The sequence below is a fragment of the Ceratotherium simum genome, chromosome 6, assembly GCF_057802395.1.
Source record: "Ceratotherium simum simum isolate JZ-2026a chromosome 6, ASM5780239v1, whole genome shotgun sequence".
Lineage (NCBI taxonomy): Eukaryota > Metazoa > Chordata > Mammalia > Perissodactyla > Rhinocerotidae > Ceratotherium > Ceratotherium simum.
In genome coordinates, this window is record NC_141905.1 from 15,744,037 (window position 1) to 15,762,413 (window position 18,377).

An 18,377-nucleotide genomic window follows, 5' to 3' on the forward strand; every position below is an offset into this window, starting at 1 on the left:
TGCTTTCCTGTCCCCTGGACTTTAGCCTTCAGACTTACCACCAGTTTACAATAAAGCATATGGACAACGGTCTGACCGATGCCTGCCTCTACATAGGCAGTAAACTCTGTGAAGATAGAGATTCTCGCTCTTTCCTTCATCCCCCTCTATCAACACTGTATACAGTAGGAGCTCAATAAATATGTTTAAGAGGAGGGAGGGAAGAAGAAAAGAGTCAGTCCAGGTGAAGATGTGCATTGTGAATCCAAAAGTGTTACATTAGATCTCCAGGCAAGGGCTGCCCTTTTCTTTCCTATCAACACTCCATCGCAGCAGTTACTAGATCTTTCCCTTTCTTGGGGAAACAACCAAAAATTGAGGAACTGCATCTTTCAAGGTAGAGAGAAAGGACTGGGGGCCGGCCACTCCTCAGGAGTAGGTTTACAGTAGATTGCAGGAAGAGAAGAAACAGTCCTGCATCGAATGAATACTGTCCACGTTGCAAGATGCTCCTGATCTTAGCAATGTGCAAGTGCGAAGCAGAGCGTCCTCTCAGGCTGGTGCTGAGATAAGGAGACGGAGAAGGCACGGCCGCGGCCTGGGCAGCAGCATGGTGGGATACTGGACGGACGGACGAAGTGCATGGAAGGGACAGAGGAGACAGTATAATATGTACCCAGTTGGAAAGGCAGGAAAGAACATGCTCAGCCTGGGCTGGTGAGTGTCTGCTAGGCCTGACTGAGCACAAGCCCACAGGGGAGGGAGACGGGGTGGGAGAGAACCCAGAGGCGGGCAGGCAGGAGACACTGGGGAACACACAAGGCTGATAAGCAAAGGAATGACAGATGTGGCCCTGTTTGTGTCTGAGAAAGACGATTTGGGGCACAGTGTGGAGTCTGGACGGATGAAGAGATTGCAGTTAGGAGAGACGATGGCCCCAGGGAGCTGAGGAGGGCAGCACACCAGAGGCAGGATGATAGGGACCCAGCGGGACCAGGACACAGGGTGGAGCCATGAAGGGAGATAAGAGATATGCAAGAGGGGCACCGGGCGGCCACCACCCACTGGCCCGGGGCAGGGCTTGTATGAACGGGGCCCCCTAGCGTCGTGCCACGTGAGGGTGGTGGCAGGCAGGGCTTTAAAGACTTGGAGATTCCATCTCGTGTAGTTATGCACTCAAAACTTTTCAAGAAGAAACAAATTTTTTTGTTAAAATAAACACGAATTAGTTGCCAAGGACAGTATTTTTTATAGGACGCGATCACTAGTCAAGGCCCTTCCAACCACCCCACTCTCTCATGGACTGTGATGGTCCTGCTGCTCCCTCTGCAGGGAGTGCTCGCCCCCAGCTCCTCCTGGCCAGCTGCTTCTCAGCCAAGTCTCTACCTCAACAGGGAGCCCAGAGGCCCTCCCTACTGCCCACTGTCCTTCCCTCTCACAACATGCTGGGGGTTACCTCCACAGCACACGGGACAGCTGTGCAGTTCCGGCGCTGGCACCCCCCCGAGCAGACAGAGCTCAGGAAGGGCAGCCCCCATGTATCCCCAGCACCCAAAAGCCATGCTGGGCTCATGCTAACCGCTCAGTACCCCTGCCCTATGCTTCAAGTCTAGGACACTCTGCGTCACACTTGCACATTGCTAAGATCAGGAGCACCTTGCAACGTGGACAGTGTTCATTCAATGCAGGACTGTTTCTTCTCTTCCTGCAGTCTACGGTAAACCCTGTGGTGTGCCTTCATCAGGAAATTATGCAATTTGCATGTGACCTTGCGCCAAGGACCTAACCAGGCCAAGCCTGAGCTTCCTCCTCTATACCACGTGAGGCGGGAGTTCTGTGCCGGTCTCGAAGGGCTGCTGAGAGGGCCAGGGGAAACAACGCATGGGGGGCAGTCAGCACAGCGCCTGGCTCACGGTAAATTATTATGATCTTTATTTGTTCCCCTCCACGTTTTCACAGTGATGGGGGAAATCGAGCATGGAGAGAGAGACAAAGGCAGGATCATTTGGGAGTCACCAAATATCTGCATTCTGGTACCCTGAAAGCCCTATTTTTTATTGTTTTATCACTGTGTGCTGTGTTTTTGTGAAAAACACACAAGGTTGGAAACATCCAGTTCCCGGAATTGGCCCTATTGTTTCTGGACCTTTGCTGGTGTGTGCACACACTTTCTACCCATGTGACAGCAACAAGCCTCCGGAAAAAGCACAATCTGGACATTTAGCTTTTCCAGATGACTCCTCATAGGTGTCGTTTTCAATACTTTTGTGGATACAAATTCTCATTCCTCTTTCTTTATTATAAAAGTAATACATGACCGCTAGAGGACGTTGGGAAAGTACCAAAGGGTAAAGGCAAGGAAGCCAGGCATAACTCACCACCCAGACGGTGCGGTGCCCACGACTGCACGTGTGGCGTGGCTCCCTGCCGCCCTTTCCATCTTGGACTATCACACAACGGCGACCAAGCCGCCACTCCACCCTCCTTCCTTCCCCTTGTCCTGCCGTCATCTGCCCTGCGTGACAGAGAAGTCGGCGTGGGAGACAGAGTCGCGATATCAGGAGAGGCTCTTGGCCACTCTGGGAGCCGTGTCCTCCTCTGTGAAGCGGAGGTGACACCTCCCCTCCTGTCTCAAGGAGCTGCTGAGAGACTTCACGGGGTCCTGCGCCTGGTGCCTCACTCTCTCCTCTGACGTCACCCCACAGAGCCTCACAGGAGCCTCTCCTTCCATCAACAGCAACTTCCAGAAAAAGGCTTCACTTCCTCTCATCATTACTTCCTCCACAGATACTCCTCCTTGTAAATGGGCTCTGCCGGTCCCCGAGCCCCCATAACCTACTCACTAAACTCCCAGCCACCAACCTTCCCCACCTTCCCGGAGCTGCCCTCCCTTCGCTCCACAGCCCTCCTCCCGGCCCTCATTCTCCCCCCACCTCAGCCTGCCCCTGGAGAGCCCCTGGTTCCTCTTCCTCGTCGTCTTTCCCCCGTGGCTCTCCCCTCCACACCCTCTTCCAGGGGAAATACGTTCCCTTCTACGGCTTCAGTTACAGCTTTTGTACGACCATGTTCAAAAAGCTCGTCTCGGGCGGCTGCCTCTGTCCTAAGTCCAGACTCCTGCTCCAGACAGCCTGCCTTTGACGCCTTGTCACTCAGGCCATGTCCAAAACTCAATTCCTAACGCTCCTCCTCCAGCATGTCTCTGAGTTTTCCTAATAACCACAATTCCACCATAATTTTTCACAGATTCCTAAACTGTAAAGATCTTCTTTGATTCCACCCCCGACACCACCCCCATTTAATCAGTTGTGAGGTTCAACAGATTCTTTATTCCCACTCTCCTACCTGTGCCCCTTTCCCATCCTCACCACCACACACCTTCTAGCTAGAACTAATGTCACAGTTTCCTAATCCACCTCTGCCCTAAACCCCACCCTTGCACCCTCCAATCCCCTGCACTGTAGGGCCAGACCCATTTATGGGCACCCATGTGCTCATTAAACCAATCTACCCACAGTCCCCAAACCCGTACAGATGTCCCCACCTCCCTGTCTTCACACAAGCTGATTTTTCTGCCTAAAACCACCTTGCCCCTGATTTCTATCAAATCCTACTCTCTCAGCCTACAGGACCACCTGCTAAACAAAAGCCTGTTATGTCAGCAAAGCCCGGCTTGTTATATTTTTTATTTATTAAAAAAAATTAAAAATGGAAGGAAAACAGTTGAAAATGTTTAAAATCAAAGTTACTTTTGAGCACTCGCACACCCCGTGTTCCCATTTCCCAAGCCAAAGATTAAAAAATATAGACTGAGAAAGAGAAAAACCGAGTCAAATGGGCACCAACTCCAGCAACACTCAGAGCTGGTAGATGTGTTAGTGAAAGGGGGACGGTAAGCAGAAAGTAAAGGGGTTCTTGCCTGGGTTGAACATAAGTTATCTTCAAGAACACAGACTTGCTATCGGAGTAGCTTGGGGTGGGAAGTTTCAACTAGCTCTAGACTAATGGCTTGTGATGCATTTCAAATGCGTTGTGATTAAATGAGGGAAGCCAGGCTATCCTGAAGCCAAAATATCAAAGCATTTCAAGGGATAAATCGTGGCCTGAAATATCTACAGTGGCCTCTGGCTGAAGAGAAATGGGGAATTAAATAGAGGAGACTAAAGATGTGCCTAACTATGAACAACTCCCAGGATTTCTTTACACTTGGCAACTAAGTTACTAGATCTGAGTTAACAGACTTCTCCCATTGAAACTTCACCCTCCTGGCTTCAAGAAATTCTTAGTTTCTCTGGCCCACACATCCCACTTCTAATATCTGGACCCAGTGTATTTCTCCCCTACTTCCCCCTTCACCTCCGCAGATCCCCTCCCAGTCAAAGCAGTCACACACACCAGCACAGCCTCTCGGGCTGTCTGTGCTTTGGTGCACAGGTCAAGTACTGTCCCCATGCTCACATCCTCTCATGCATCTTCCCACCTGAAAGACCCCATCCCCCAAGTGCTCAGAGGTTGAAAACAGTCTTCCTTTCCCACCAGTGCTTTCATATTTCCCTTCTAGAAAACACCTCATTACCCCAGCCTCAACGAACCATTTCCAAGGTAAGATTGGCTCCATTATCCAACCAGGACATTCTCCCCTCCCCCCAATCTTTACTCATTCTCTGCTCCCCAGTCCCCCCAGCTGATCTACATTTCCGGGCGAGGGGACGGAGGGCCAGAATTATGGATAAAGAGGAAAGGCCAGCTTTTTTCCTATGAGAGAAGGGAGGGAATCGTCTACTTGGACTTGCTACTGTCGCCTGTCCTCCTTAGCACCAACATCATCCATGGTGCACTCTGAAGTCCCAGCTGAACAGTCTGGTAGAAACATGACCCAAACCACCCAAAAAGTAGTGAAGGGAGACTGCAGATCAGGTGAAAAATAAAGCATGGCACCACGAGTCTCACTACTCGTCTCCTGGCCAGAGTACTGTCACCTAACTTCCTGAACTTCAGTTTCCTTGGATATAAGATGGGGATTAAAATATACAATTTAAGATGATATATATTTCAATAAAATATAATATGTACACATTTTTACGTATTTTTAAAATAACAAAATTTTCATTTTGACTCAAGAAGATAACTGGTCAAAGTCGCCTTTCCAGAAATGCTTGCCCGTGGCAGCGGAGCTCTCCCGGGCAGGGACATCAGGCCTGCCCCAACTCACACCTTCTGGACGCCCTGTCTCCCTTGCCCCTCCGGCCAGTCTGACCAGGCTGTTGTGGGGGAGTCACACTCTTTGAAAATTTAGGGAAAACTATGGATCCTCTGCACAGGAAAAACATGCATACGCATGTCTTCACATAAATTTGGCACGAGATTTAAGGTGTTCCCTTCCAGATCACAAGCCTCTCCTGTTCACCCATACACAGGCTGCTTCTACAAAATTGCGGTGACTCCCACAGTCCACAGCGGTCCGCGGCAGAGACTGCCCACGCTCTCAACAGGTCACGTATGCTGCTTTGCCTGATCCTACGAGTTTCTGTGTTGTTTAGGACATCTTTACAGAGTGTGTACTTCTCAAGGACACAGACCACACTTCGCCTCAGGAGCTTAACTGAGTACTAAACAGTCAAAGATACATTCGCCGGATGTGGATGGAGATCCAAATGAGCAGCTGTGTGGCGAGTTATGGTAACCGCACAACGGACTGTGGAGTTCCGGAAAACAGAGCCTACCAGCAGTCAGCAGCAGAGACGAAGTGGGTCAGGCCACCAGGTGGAGGGCAGGGCTGCGGGCACACGGCTCTACCATGGCTGCACCTGCACCCAGAGGGGACACCTGGCCAGGGGCTGGCATCTTCAGGGAACCCTTCTTCCTTCTGTGGGGCTCTCCGGAAGGTTCAGATGCAGCATGCATTGCTGCATTCCCCTCTACTTTCCGATGGCCGTGAAAGGCACCAGGCTCCTTTCTAAACAAGTTAAATATGCTGCAAGACCTAGTAGGCGGTGATGCAGTGAGCTGACTCTTACGGGCAACGGATACGATGCCTGCAGTCCAACCCTCAGCAAGCAGGACTGTTTCCGGCAGCTCACAACGGCGAGATGTGTGCAAACCCCAGCAGTAGAAACAGGGTCAATGTGAGTCTTTCACCCGCCATCACAGAGAGAAATGCCCCGGGGTACTTACCGGTATTTGAGTAATTCTGGAGAATATTTTGACTTGGCTTTGAAAATCACCTGCAATGACAGAAAAACATGGCAAGTTGGGGACACAATAGGCTGACACCAACACACTGATCTCATCGCTTGGAATTCCCCTTTCCCTTCATGCCCAGGCTGGGCACAGTTTCTGAAATTGAGATGACTGCTTTCTGAGAAAGTTTGTTAAGGTACACATTTTTTTAAGCTGTGCATACAATTTTAAAAGTAAAGGTATTTAAAAATGGTAAAAAAAAAAAAAAAAAAGTAAAAGTATTACTGGTCTACCACTGCCAAGTACTTCTCTTATTTTCAGATTCACATTTGAGCCTATACTTCTAGAGAAAAACAGTCCACCCTTACACTTTATTAGAATTTTCAATGGCACCAAATTAACATTGTTTGCATACAAGTGTCCGTTTACCCAGGCCTCAAACTTTGCAGCACACTCAAAATGTCTCCGGATTATGGAAGTCTCAAACTCGATCGTTTTCTGTAGGAGAAAGGTTGCGTGTTGGAATTTCTCCAGAACCTCAGCAGCCTGTACAATTGCTAACGCGCCCGTGAGGGCGCAGCGGCCAGCCTGGTGGAGCCTTTGAGAAGGTGAAGAGGAGACAGAAGTAGGTATCAGCTCCAGCCCCAATGACGTGGCTGTGTTCCCAGTGTGTGCAAGGAGTTTCGGAGGCAGGCCCAGGTGGGTCGCCAGGGTGTCGGGGGGCGGGATGGGGGCTGACGGAGTAAGTGGAACAGCAGCACAGGCGCTCATCATCTGCCATCCTGGATCCCTGGTGTTGGGGGTGGGGGGAGCAGCACTGGGAGAAGGAAAGAAAGGGTATGGAAGAGTGGAGAAGAGAGGACCTTTTTTCAGAGATGGTCTGGGGAGCATGAGAAGACCTGCATTCCTGCTTCCAAGCACGCTCCCCTGCACGGAGTTCCTAAACACCCCTCGGCCTCAGCCTTTCCTCTGCTGGCCCCACGGGCTGCGATGTCCCTCTGGGAACCCACCGTCCTCCCAGTCCCCCTCCTGGTCCCACCTCTCCTCCCTAATCCCCAGTCACTCGTGCTCTCAGCTCTCTTTGCACTTGGTACCTCCCTCGGGATTTGCTCAGCCCCTGCAAATACTTGTCTAAGCAGTGGGGAAACACTGCCTGCGGTGGAATTACCTAAGCCATAAGGAGTAAAGGCCAAGGAAACAGGTAGGGAGTATGGGCCTGGCAGGTGGGAGAGAAGAGAGTCAGGCAGCTCGGGGACCCGGGGGCACAAAGGGGTTAGATCCTGTTGCCCCCTATCTGAGGAGGAAGCAGTGAGAAACTGGTTTGCTGGAGGGATAGTTGAAAGTAATCCCAGGAAAACCCTCGGTGGATCCCAAGTGCCTGGCCAAGTCTGCTGGTGCAGACGTTACGAGGGGTGGGGACCCTCTGCGATGACTCTATGGCCCAATTCCCAGAACCCAGATGCAGTAGGAGAAGCCATTTCCCTTTGGGAACCTTTTAGAAGACCTTCTGCGGACCTTCAGTCATGGTTTTTACTTACTTACATGTGCACAAGAATCACCCGGGGAACTTGTTAAAGATGCAAGCCCCAGGGCCCCACCTTCAGAGATGCCAAGCTCCCCACCCTGCCTGATTGTGATTCAGCTAGCCCAAGGACCCCCTTGTGAGAAATACTGATCTAAAGAGAAGGAAACTGCCTGACCTAATATTGTTGAATAGCTCTGCAATCACTAATTTAAAACACACTGAAATACGCAATGGCAATAATCAGACGACACCAGGCGAGTCAGGTATGGTGCTAAGAATGCAGATCGGGAAGCTTGAAGTCCCCAGTCAGTCCCACAGGGACGCACTCACACCCCAATGCTGTGCTGCCAACGGAGGACTCTAACCCACAGAATCCACATCTGGGGGAGAGAGGAACCACAGGAATTCCTACAGATTTTACAACAAGCAAATCCACCTCCCCTGTTTTTGAAAACACATTTTCAGAGCCATCCCTGGTGGAAGAATTATCTGGTTTTTGACATGAGTTTTGTCTCTGTTCTAAATCCTTTCTGGAAGGAGGGAAGAGGCAGGGGTTTATATAATAAATAAACTAAAATATCTGGTAATAACACAAATAGATGGTGTGAGTACAACACCCTTACTCTACAGGGGTCCCGAGTGCAGCTTTATCTGACAACCTCCCATGGGATTTTTGGCAAGTCACATCACCTTTGGCATTTCTCTGCAGCCCATAAGAAGGAGAAACGTTACAAAACAACCTCTCTTAGGGACAAGGAATAGATTAATACTTGACTCCAAAGTTCTGTTACAAAATATAACACTGATTCATGCAACATGTAATAATGCTCTCAGAAGAACGCTCTTGTGTTAAACAGGACTTGGCCATCTCGCTTTTAATAACTGACTTCTTCACAGACATGAATCAAAGTGAAGAGAAGAGACTACAGTATTTTAAATAAGCGTTTGACCTTGTCAAGGAAATATGCAAATACTGTCCTAGTATTTTGCCACACTTAGGGGGGCTGACTCAGGGGCAGGTCACTTCAGTTCAAGTCACTCAGTTCACTCTTAGACACGTGGCCTCTCACCGCACTTCAGGAACCACCCACAGGGCACTCCATGGGACGGGATCCCCAGGCGGGGGTCCAACCCGGGCCCTCGTCCTATGGACACAGCTCTGTGCAAAGTGCTGTCAGGAATTAAAGAAAAATATGCCCAGTCCTGCCTTCAACAGGCTTATAGTCCTACTGGAGAGGTGAGACTTGGACAGAGGAAATGAAAAGGGCAGATGCAAACCAGAAAGGCTCTAGCCTCCACTGGTCAGAGCACAGGGAGCTGATTTGCAAGTCACGGGCTCTGCCTCATGGTGGGCACACATCACCTGTTCTCCATTCCTTGGCCACCTGTTGCCCCATCTTGCACGTGCAGCTCCTGGTCACAGGGGACGGCACGAGAGAGTATGGGTGGATCAGGGTCAACTCACGGCTAACTAGGCTCCCAGCTCCCAGCCACCACTTGGCCAGTGCTGGGTCTTCGGGGCCCGGGACCCGCAGAATGATACAGCGAGCCAAGAGCTACAAAGCAGGTGAACACTCCCAACTGGAAGTGCAGCCCACCTACCCACCATCCTCCTTTATAAACGAAACAAGACGTTTCTTTACCTCCCAGAGCTCCTGGCCCCTGCAGCTCCATCCACACGTTTGGTGGCAGGCGGACTGAACGGGTGTGGCAGGATGGCCTCTAAGGCCAGCCTGGACCCCAGAACACCGTTCCTGGAATATGATGACGGACAGCGTTCCCAGCCATCACTGTCAAATATTTGTTCCAGCATTTGAGCCTCATAAACAATGATATGCTTTGCCCTAACAATTCCACTTGTAAGAATTTATTAGAGGCAGGGCTTCTCAAGGTGTTCCCACAGAACCGGGAATTAATAAATGTTACTGGAAATAAGCATCATGTGACCAAATTTAGAAACTGCTAGGCTAAATAGTTTTTTCCTGCAGGAATTCCCAGGGCCTTGAAGAGGCTAATCTATGTTGCAAACCTTTAGTGAAATACATGGTCTGCAGCAGTCTTCCAAACTTATTTGTCCACTTAAGGTCTTCCCAACTAGGGTCCCTGGGAACAGAGTTTGGGAAACATTGCCCTGTGGCACTAAGCACAGGGGGATGAATGTTCACTGCAGCCTTAATAATAGTAACAATGACAATAATAGTACTAATAACCACAACAAATGAGAAGTAACGACAACTCTAAAGTGATACTCAGCCTATCCCCCTGGGAACACGAACACCAACCAAGCACAACACGGACACCTCACGGAGCACGAGGGCCCATAAAGTTAAGCATTCTACCCGAAAGGTAGCACTGTGGGCCCCACCTGGTACAATGACTTGAGCAGTAAATGATGGGGAAACCCCACAAAACTCAAACTCATACCATCGTTAAGTCCACGTCTCCGCCCGGAGGAAGAGTGATCACCAGGTAGGGCACAATCTGATATTAAGTAAATCACATGACCCTCTCTCAGCCAAAGGCAAAGGTGAGGACGACAACAAAATAAAAGCTCTGACCACGATCTGTTTATAATTCGTGGCAAGTATATGTCTTGAATTCAACAGGGCCTATTCAAGCTGTGCCTAGAAACCCTTCCTTTATCCTTCAAGTTAATCCTTAAACTTAAGTTCCTTAAAGTTGTATTTTAATTCCTGGCATTTTAAACTGATATATATATTTTTGTAATTACAGTATAATTTTTGCCCTTATTAAAGTGCATAAATGTCTGGACCACGTTTTCAAAAAAAAAAAAAATCCAAACTCTCCTTCCCACCCCACCCCCACCCCCGTCTGTGCTCCAAGAGGCTTCACTGAAGATTGAGTGGTGCCCAGAACTGGAGCTAACCCTCCTGGGCTAACTCTTGCTCTCTGGCCACCGGGATCTCTTATCGGGCTGCCCATCTCCTACAGTCTGCACTGGCTCCCACTGACCTCAGCAGGAACTCGGCTGGGAGGAGATAGCTCCTGAGGGGGAGATGGACAAAGATTAATTACTCCTTCATAGTTTACAGAGCTACTGACAGCACAGGCTCTGCCTGCTCAGTGCAAAAGCAGAGCCACAAAATCAGAAAGGAGGAAGACTGGGTTTGTGTGAGTGGTTAGGAACAAATAATGCCGGATAAAAATTTGAATTGTCCCCACATTCAGATTGGTGGTGTTCACGACGGGTCATCTGACACTGAGCACTGAATGTGGACTCAAGACTTGTGAAAATAAGGAAAAGCTGGTCCCTGACCTCAAGAAACTCACAACAAGACACAGACGTGCCAGTGGTGTGAGGAGGTGTGAAGTGGTGTGGGAGATGTGAGGCGGTGTGGGGAGGTGTGAGGAACTGTGAGGTGCTATGGAGAGGTGTGAGGTGGTATGGGAGGTATGTGAAGGTGTGGTGTGTGGAGGTGTGAGAAGGTATAAAAAGGTGTGAGGACGTGTGGAAAGGTGTGAGGAGGTTTGAGCTGGTGTGGGGAGGTGAGGTGGTGTGGGAGATGTGAGCTGGTGTGAGGAGATGTGAGGTGGTGTGAGGAAATGTGAGGAGCTGTGAGGAGGTATGGAGAGGTGTGAGGTAGTGTGGGGAGGTGTGAAGTGGTGTGGGAGATGTGAGGTGGTGTGAGATGTGGGGGGTGTGGGGAGGTGTGAGGAGCTGTGAGGTGCTATGGAGAGGTGTGAGGTGGTATGGGAGGTATGTGGAGGTGTGAAGTGGCGTGTGGAGGTGTGAAGTGGCGTGTGGAGGTGTGAGAAGGTATAAAAAGGTGTGAGGATGTGTGGAGAAGTGTGAGGAGGTGTGAGCTGGTGTGGGGAGGTGTGAGGTGGTATGGGAGATGTGAGGTGATGTGTGGAGCTGTGAGAAGCAGTGGGGTGGTGTGGAAAGGTGTGAGGTGGTGTGAGGAGCTGTCAGGAGGTATGGAGAGGTGTGAGGTAGTGGGGAGGTGTGAAGTGGTGTGGGAGATGTGAGGTGGCGTGGGAAGGGTGTGAGGAGCTGTAAGGTGGTATGGAGAGGTGTGAGGTGGTATGTGGAGGTGTTAAGTGGTGTGTGGAGGTGTGAGAAGGTATAAAAAGATATGAGGATGTGTGGGGAGGTGTGAGGAGGTGTGAAGTGGTATGGGGAGGTGTGAGGTGGTTTGGGAGATGTGAGGTGATGTGGGGAGCTGTGAGAAGCAGTGGGGTAGTGTGGAGAGATGTGAGGTGGTGTGAGGAGATATGGGAGGTGTGGGGAGCTGTCAGGAGGTATGGAGAGGTGTGAGGAAGCATGAGGAGGCGGAGGAGGGTGCCCCGGGGAGGGAGGCACATGGGCTGGGAAACTGAGGCAGGAAGGGAGGAGGCAGCCTGAGGGAAGCCTGGTAGCCCTGGGGAGGGCAGGGTGGGCAGCAGGAAGGCTAGGCTGGGACGCAAGCCCAGGCTGGGAAGCAGCAGTGTGAACCCAGATAAGGAACGCGCACTTCCCTGGGTAAGAGAGTGCAGAGAGTTTTCAGTAGAATTCATACAATTAGAAATCAGATGTGTGCTTTACGAGAGGGGCCAGGAGTGGGGATCAGAAGGAGAGGGGCTGACTCTGAGTTGAGAGGGAAGATGAAAACAAAGTGTAGGTTTAAAGGCAAATCAGAGACAAAACATAGATGAGTGGCTGCCTAGGTCTGGGGGGCTGGGAAGAAATGGGCAGTGAGAGCTAATAGCGTCATGGTTTCTTTTGATAAAAACATTCTAAAATTGACGGTGGTGACGGTTGGTTGCACAACTCTATGAATGTAGCACAGTTGAAATGGGGGATTGTATAGACTGTGAATTATGTGTGTGTGAATTATGTCTCACTCAATATAAAGGAGTAGAAAGGAAGCGAGGAGCAGGCCCAGAGCTAGGCAGTCAGGCCTGAGAGGCCGGGAGAGAGAGGCCTGGGTCGGGGCCAGTCAGGGTGACCGAAGCTGCACAGGGTTCAGGGAATAAATGTGGGGAGCCCGGCAGACGGGGAGGGGAAGTGGGCAGACGCTGGACTGCAGGAGGAGGAAGTGCAGGCGCTGAGTCAATTCTAGAGCATAAGCTTCTCTTCACGGACGTGTTTGTGAAATGAAAAAGAGATCATTCAAGGGATCAGGACCTTGTTTTTAAGACTGGGAGACCAAACATAATGAAGACGGCCCTGGGCCCCAGAAAGGCAGAGCAGAGGGAGGGAGAGGCAGGAGGGCAGGGGTGCGGAGGAGGGTGCCCCGGGGAGGGAGGCACATGGGCTGGGAAACTGAGGCAGGAAGGAGGGGGTTGAGGGAGTTCAGGGGACAGCAGAGGGAGGTGGCCGCCTGCTCCCCGACAGGGGGCCCAAGGGCATGGGGAGGTCAGGCTGGAACCTCAAGGGGAAGGGAGAGTCCCAGCCTCTTCTTGGGGAAAAAATGAAGAGTCGGAAGGAGAGGACAGCAGGGTCCAGCCTCCCTCCCCTCGGAAAACACCAGGTTTCTTCACGAGTTGCCCCGGGGTGGTGAAGGGATGGGAGGCAGGGGCGGGGAGCAGGTCAGAAGACAGCAGAAATAGGCAACAGCTTCCATCGGAAACTCCTGTCATCTTGTGGAAATGAAGCATTTTTCCCCAATCACAAATTCCTTTTGGTCTCAGCATCACACTTCTTTAAAAAGTCCTACCCAGAACTAATGCCAGGGAGAGGAAAGCTAGGTGACTCCGAAGATTTCACTCAGGTTTGAGGATGCCGCTGTGAGTGATCCTGGCTCCTCTGATTCTCGTTTGAGCACTGATTCCAGGTGGGCATGAAGCGAAGCTGGAAGTCACCCCCAGGGCCGGTGTGGGGCTGCCCTGGTTCCCGGCTCTGCCCTCTCCCAGCATGGGGCCCGGCCCCCTCACCGCCCACCATGGGCAGCTCAGTGTCCTCTCAGTGACCCCAGGCCCTCCACCTCTCAGATGACGCAGGAGGGCCCAGAGACTGGTATATGACGTACTTGCTTCGACCGTCACAGAAAAGCTCTAGAAGCAGCTGCTGAACCCTGCTCCCCCCACAATAAATTCCAGCCTCTGAATGTCTCAGCAATTCTGTTCCCACCCTTTGAACTCCGGCCTGCCTGTTTTTCTCCTACTAACTCAAGTTGGCATTCGCTGTCTTACAATCATTTTTCCTAATGTCATGTTGGCTGCTTCTGGCAGAAATGTCCCACACTATTCTTTGTGCGTATGAGAGTGTTCCTTGTGCATTCAGCAAAACTAAACAAAAGTCACCTCTTCTGTCCCCAGAGGCAGCGTCAGTGACGACTAAATGCAGCACTATGCTTCCAGACTTGCACTTGATTCAGAATTGCTCTGTGTAGCCATTCTGCTTTATGAAGCCCCCTGCAAAACAAGACCCGTGTCTCCGAGTCTGCACTCCTGGGCCACCCCTCCCTGAAGTGCTGCCCCTTAGAAACGAACAGGCAGAGTGAACACCGCAGAACCCTCCCACCCTCAACAGGTTCCCAACCCCACGCCCAGGCCAGATACCTGATCCTGTGTGCCGTGGTTCCGCCTGTGGGTGGGCTGCGGCCCCGGGAGACCCTTGAGTGGGTCCGAAACTCTGTGCACGAAGCACAGACTGAAGTCCAGTCTGTGGAAACCATCCTGAAGAAACTGAAGTCCATACTGAAGACACCAGTGTGCCTCTCTGTCTCGTTCACACACATACACACTATTTTTAAAGGTACGTATGCAAATTCATTTGAAAAATGTTACAAATTTATGGTGGGTTTAAACTTTATTATAAAATATGTCACATATACACCAAGAAATGACAGAGCCAATACTCACGTACCCACAGTACAGCTGTCAACCTTTAACACTGCCATGATTGTTCTAGTTGTGTTTTGTTTTTAATAAATAAAAATAATATCATTGAAGTCCCCAGCATCTCCCCTTGGTTCTAACCCTCCCTCCTCCACAGAGGTAATCACTATCTGAATTTGGTGTTATTACACCCAGGCAGGCTTATACTTTTACTATGTATGTATGTAGTCACAAATAATATATAGTACTGTCTTGCATGGTTTTCCACTTCATTTGAATGTATTAACATCTTCCATACCCTTCTACAACTTGTTCATGCATCATGATGTGTTTGCAATGTATGGGTGTTGAAACACACAGCTCTAGTTCACGCATTCTCTCGGAGGCACAGTATTCCACTACATACAGGCCACAGCTGTGTGTTCATCTCCAGCACAGAGACATCTAAAGATGGTTCAGAGTGTGGACTCTGGAGCTGGCTCACCTGGGCCTGAATCCAGGCTCCACCAGTTAACAGCTGTGTGACTTTGGAAAAGTGACCGAACCTCCCTGTGCCTCAAGTATCTCTTCTGTACAATAAGACTAATAATAGTGCCCACCTCATAGGTTTTTGTGAGGATGAGGTGAATGAATACATGTAGAGCACTTAGACAAATGCCTGCCACCTAAAAGACACTATCTAGGTGTTTATGTGTTTGCTGCCCCTGTTGTTGTTATTAGTCCTTGTATATGTTCTCACACCATGATTCTAAATGCACAACTACTAAACTGTGACCATAAATGCCTTCTTGACCATAAAAGGAACTTTCTCACTCAAAAAGGTTAGGAACTACTGACACATTTGCTATTTGCTCTTGTGGTCCCCCCCATGCTGCCCACTTCCTGATATATTGGGGAAATTATGCAAACCCCGGCCGTGGTCTCCCCGGGTGACAGTCATTAGTCAGCTGCCTTGCTCTGTGTTTCCACATGCTGGGCATCCTCACTCACCAGAGCAAGGTGACAAGACAATCAGAGTCCCTGAAGCCCAAATGCGGGGTTTCTCCCCTTCTGCAGCAATCCCTGAAGAGGAGCAAAGGACAGCTCTAGCGGGGACCGGCACTTCAGGTCACCTCTCTGGGACGGCAAGGGCGACGACTCTATGTTCACAGACTGTCCACGTTTTTACAGCCATGGAACCTCATGAAAGAAAAATGAGCATGCTGTTCATGCCACATAATTCTGGGGTGCAGCAGCCTGAAGCCAAGGTGTCCTCTGTCTGCGTCCTGGGCTGGCCAGGTGTGAGATGCCCCCGGGAGGTGACTGGGTTGCAGGGTCAGGTCTTCACTAGGTCAACTCCTGCCTTTGAACTTGGCGAGCGCAGGGCTCAAGGAGCGAGAGTGCTGCTCACCTCCTGGCCTCACGCTGGCCCTCGGAGCACGGAGCCCCCAGCATTCAGGCGAGCTTCTTCACATGTGATCTCAAGACTAACAACAATACTGCTTTCCTCTGAACATCTGGAAAGCCCGGAACTCCCCGGAAGTATTGTCATCCTTCTCCTGAGAGGCCCACTGTGCCGTGCCGTCCAGCTGACCGGGGACCTAAGATCCCTTCTCAGGCGTGTGTGTGTGTGTGTGTGCGTGTGTGCGTGTGTGTGCCTGTCTTACCCCCACAGTCACAGTGGGAACCCTGTGAGGCAGGAGCCGGCCTCACACCTGGATGGCCCCCAGCACTCACTCAGTAAATGGTGGAGGGGCGGAGGCCTCACGTGAGAAGGCATCTCCACTTGCTTCCTCTCCTTCCTGAAGGGCTCCTCTCCAGTTTCCAATCCCACCCGTCCAGCCAAGCTCCTCTCTCTCCCCCACCCCTGCACGGGTTCACGAGAGCCTCCCTGGCCTCTACTCCCTCCGACAGGCCCACACCAGCCAGGCAGCCCCAGCTCGGCCCGTACTGATGAAGTCAGGCCGGGCAGGCAGCTGAGGAGGGGCAGTGGGGCCCAGACACTTAGAGAGCACCTCTCCACTCAAAGGCCCTCAAAGTCAACCTAAAGACACAACAAACGCTGGCCTTCAGCTTCCCTGCTTTTCTGTCATCTCCTGTCACCTGAGTGTCTAGATTCAGGGGCGCAGCTGGCCAGACCACCATGAACATGCTTTGCTTGCCCCTGATGGACTCTCCACCTTTCTGGGCCTCAGTGTCTATCTGTAAGATAAGAGGGCTGGTATAAACATTCCTTAAGGTGCCTGCTCCTTTTAAACCTCTATGACATGAAGTGCCTTCCCAGAGGGCAGCTTGTGTCCTCACTCTGTGAAACCCCACACGGTGGCTGCAGCCTTGCTTCTAAGGGGGTGTGGGGCCTACCTGTCAGAGGAGGGAAGGGAGGCAGGCCTGACAGTCCCTAGGGGCAGCCCCGTCCTGCCCAGGCTGCTGAGTCCATGGGGCGGAGGCCCTGTGGGGGAGTCGGGCACTCTTGCTGGCGCAGGTGGAGACTAATAATGCAGACCAGCCTCCCAAGCAGGATTCTCTCTTCAGCATCGTGAATGCCAAGGGCTGTGGCCACACAAGGTACCATTATCGTTATTATGTTTCTGAACTGCTCTGGCCACAAGTGCAGTTCACGTTTACCAGCCAGCACCCTGCCCGTAATTGTTCCAAATGTGCTTAAATAAGGTAACACATTATAGCACAGAGGACACACTTCTTAGCCTAGGAAGGTTGGCTGGGGCTTACTAGCGAGCCAGGCCCAAAGACTCCAAGAAGGAAGGTCTCTGTGCCACTGCAGCAGTGTCATGTCCTACCACTGTACCCTGGTCCTTGGAGCAAATTATGCAAAAGCTACCAAATAAGTTAGCAGTGAAAATGCCTGTTTTTTTCCCCTCCCCCTACAAAATAACTTTCTGCCTCAGAAGTGAGGAGGATTCTGAGGTTTCCTGGAACTCTTGCCCTGCTGGGAGCAGTTTGGTACTTGTTACAGACTGTATGGTTGTGTCCCCCCAAAATTCATACACTGAAGTCTTAACCCCCAGTGTGATGGTATGAGGAGGTGGGGCCTTTGGGAGGGGATTAGATCCTGAGGGCGGAGCCCTCCTGAATGGGATTAGTGCCCTTATAAAGGGGACCCCAGAGATCTCTCTCTCGGCTCTCCACCACGTGAAGACACAAGGAGAAGCTGGCAGTCTGCAAACAGGAAGAGGACCCTCACCAGAGCCCAGCCGTGCTGACACCCTCATCTTGGACTTACAGCATCCAGAACTGGGAGAAATAAACTTCTGTTGTTTAAGCCCCCGTCTATAATACTCTAAGAGTAGCCCGAACAGACTCAGACAGTGTCAGATGATGGTCCTTATAGCCTGCCCCCGAGAGAAATGCCGTCGGTACCTCCTCGAGAGGAAGCAACATGGTGACAGAAACTGCTCACCAGCGGCGAGACCTCAGTCTATCCCTGGAGCTGCCCCCAACTCACTGTGGGACACTGGGCAGGCCTTTGGGGACAGCAACTGGGATGGTGAGGGACAAACCCACAGCCCATCAGAAACAACAAACAGAACTGAGAATGTCCCACTCCAAGCAGAAAGGACTCAGGGAGGACACAAAATATGCTGTCAAATCTGTGCAAGGCTGTGCATCAGGGGAGGAGGGATTCCAGTTGCTCTGCGTGGCCCCATGGGGTAGGAACGGGAGCTAACCAGCCTTCCCCCAAGCACCACCCTTCCATCCTGATGTTGGTATGGACCCCAGGAAGCTGCCATGAACAAACCAGGGCAAACGGATTTGACTTACACTTAAATAGTAGCAAAAGCCACAGATTCTTTTTAAAACATGTATCATAGAGGGAGAATCACAGAGATGAAGGAGTGAATTAAGCCCCCAACCTTCTATTGGCAACATCGCACACTTCACGTCACCACTGTAAGGACTGCCACTAAGTAATGGC

At 51.0% G+C, this 18,377-nt stretch overlaps 1 protein-coding gene across 1 annotated transcript in view; it reads right to left on the minus strand.

The window, feature by feature from the left end:
• GPR137B (G protein-coupled receptor 137B) overlaps nucleotides 1-18,377 on the minus strand; it is a 49,538-nt gene that overhangs the window by 21,769 nt on the left and 9,392 nt on the right. The window contains exon 2 of the mRNA XM_014788954.2: nucleotides 6,151-6,200. Within this exon, the coding sequence (XP_014644440.2) occupies nucleotides 6,151-6,200 (50 nt within the window). The remainder of the gene's footprint in view (nucleotides 1-6,150; nucleotides 6,201-18,377) is intronic.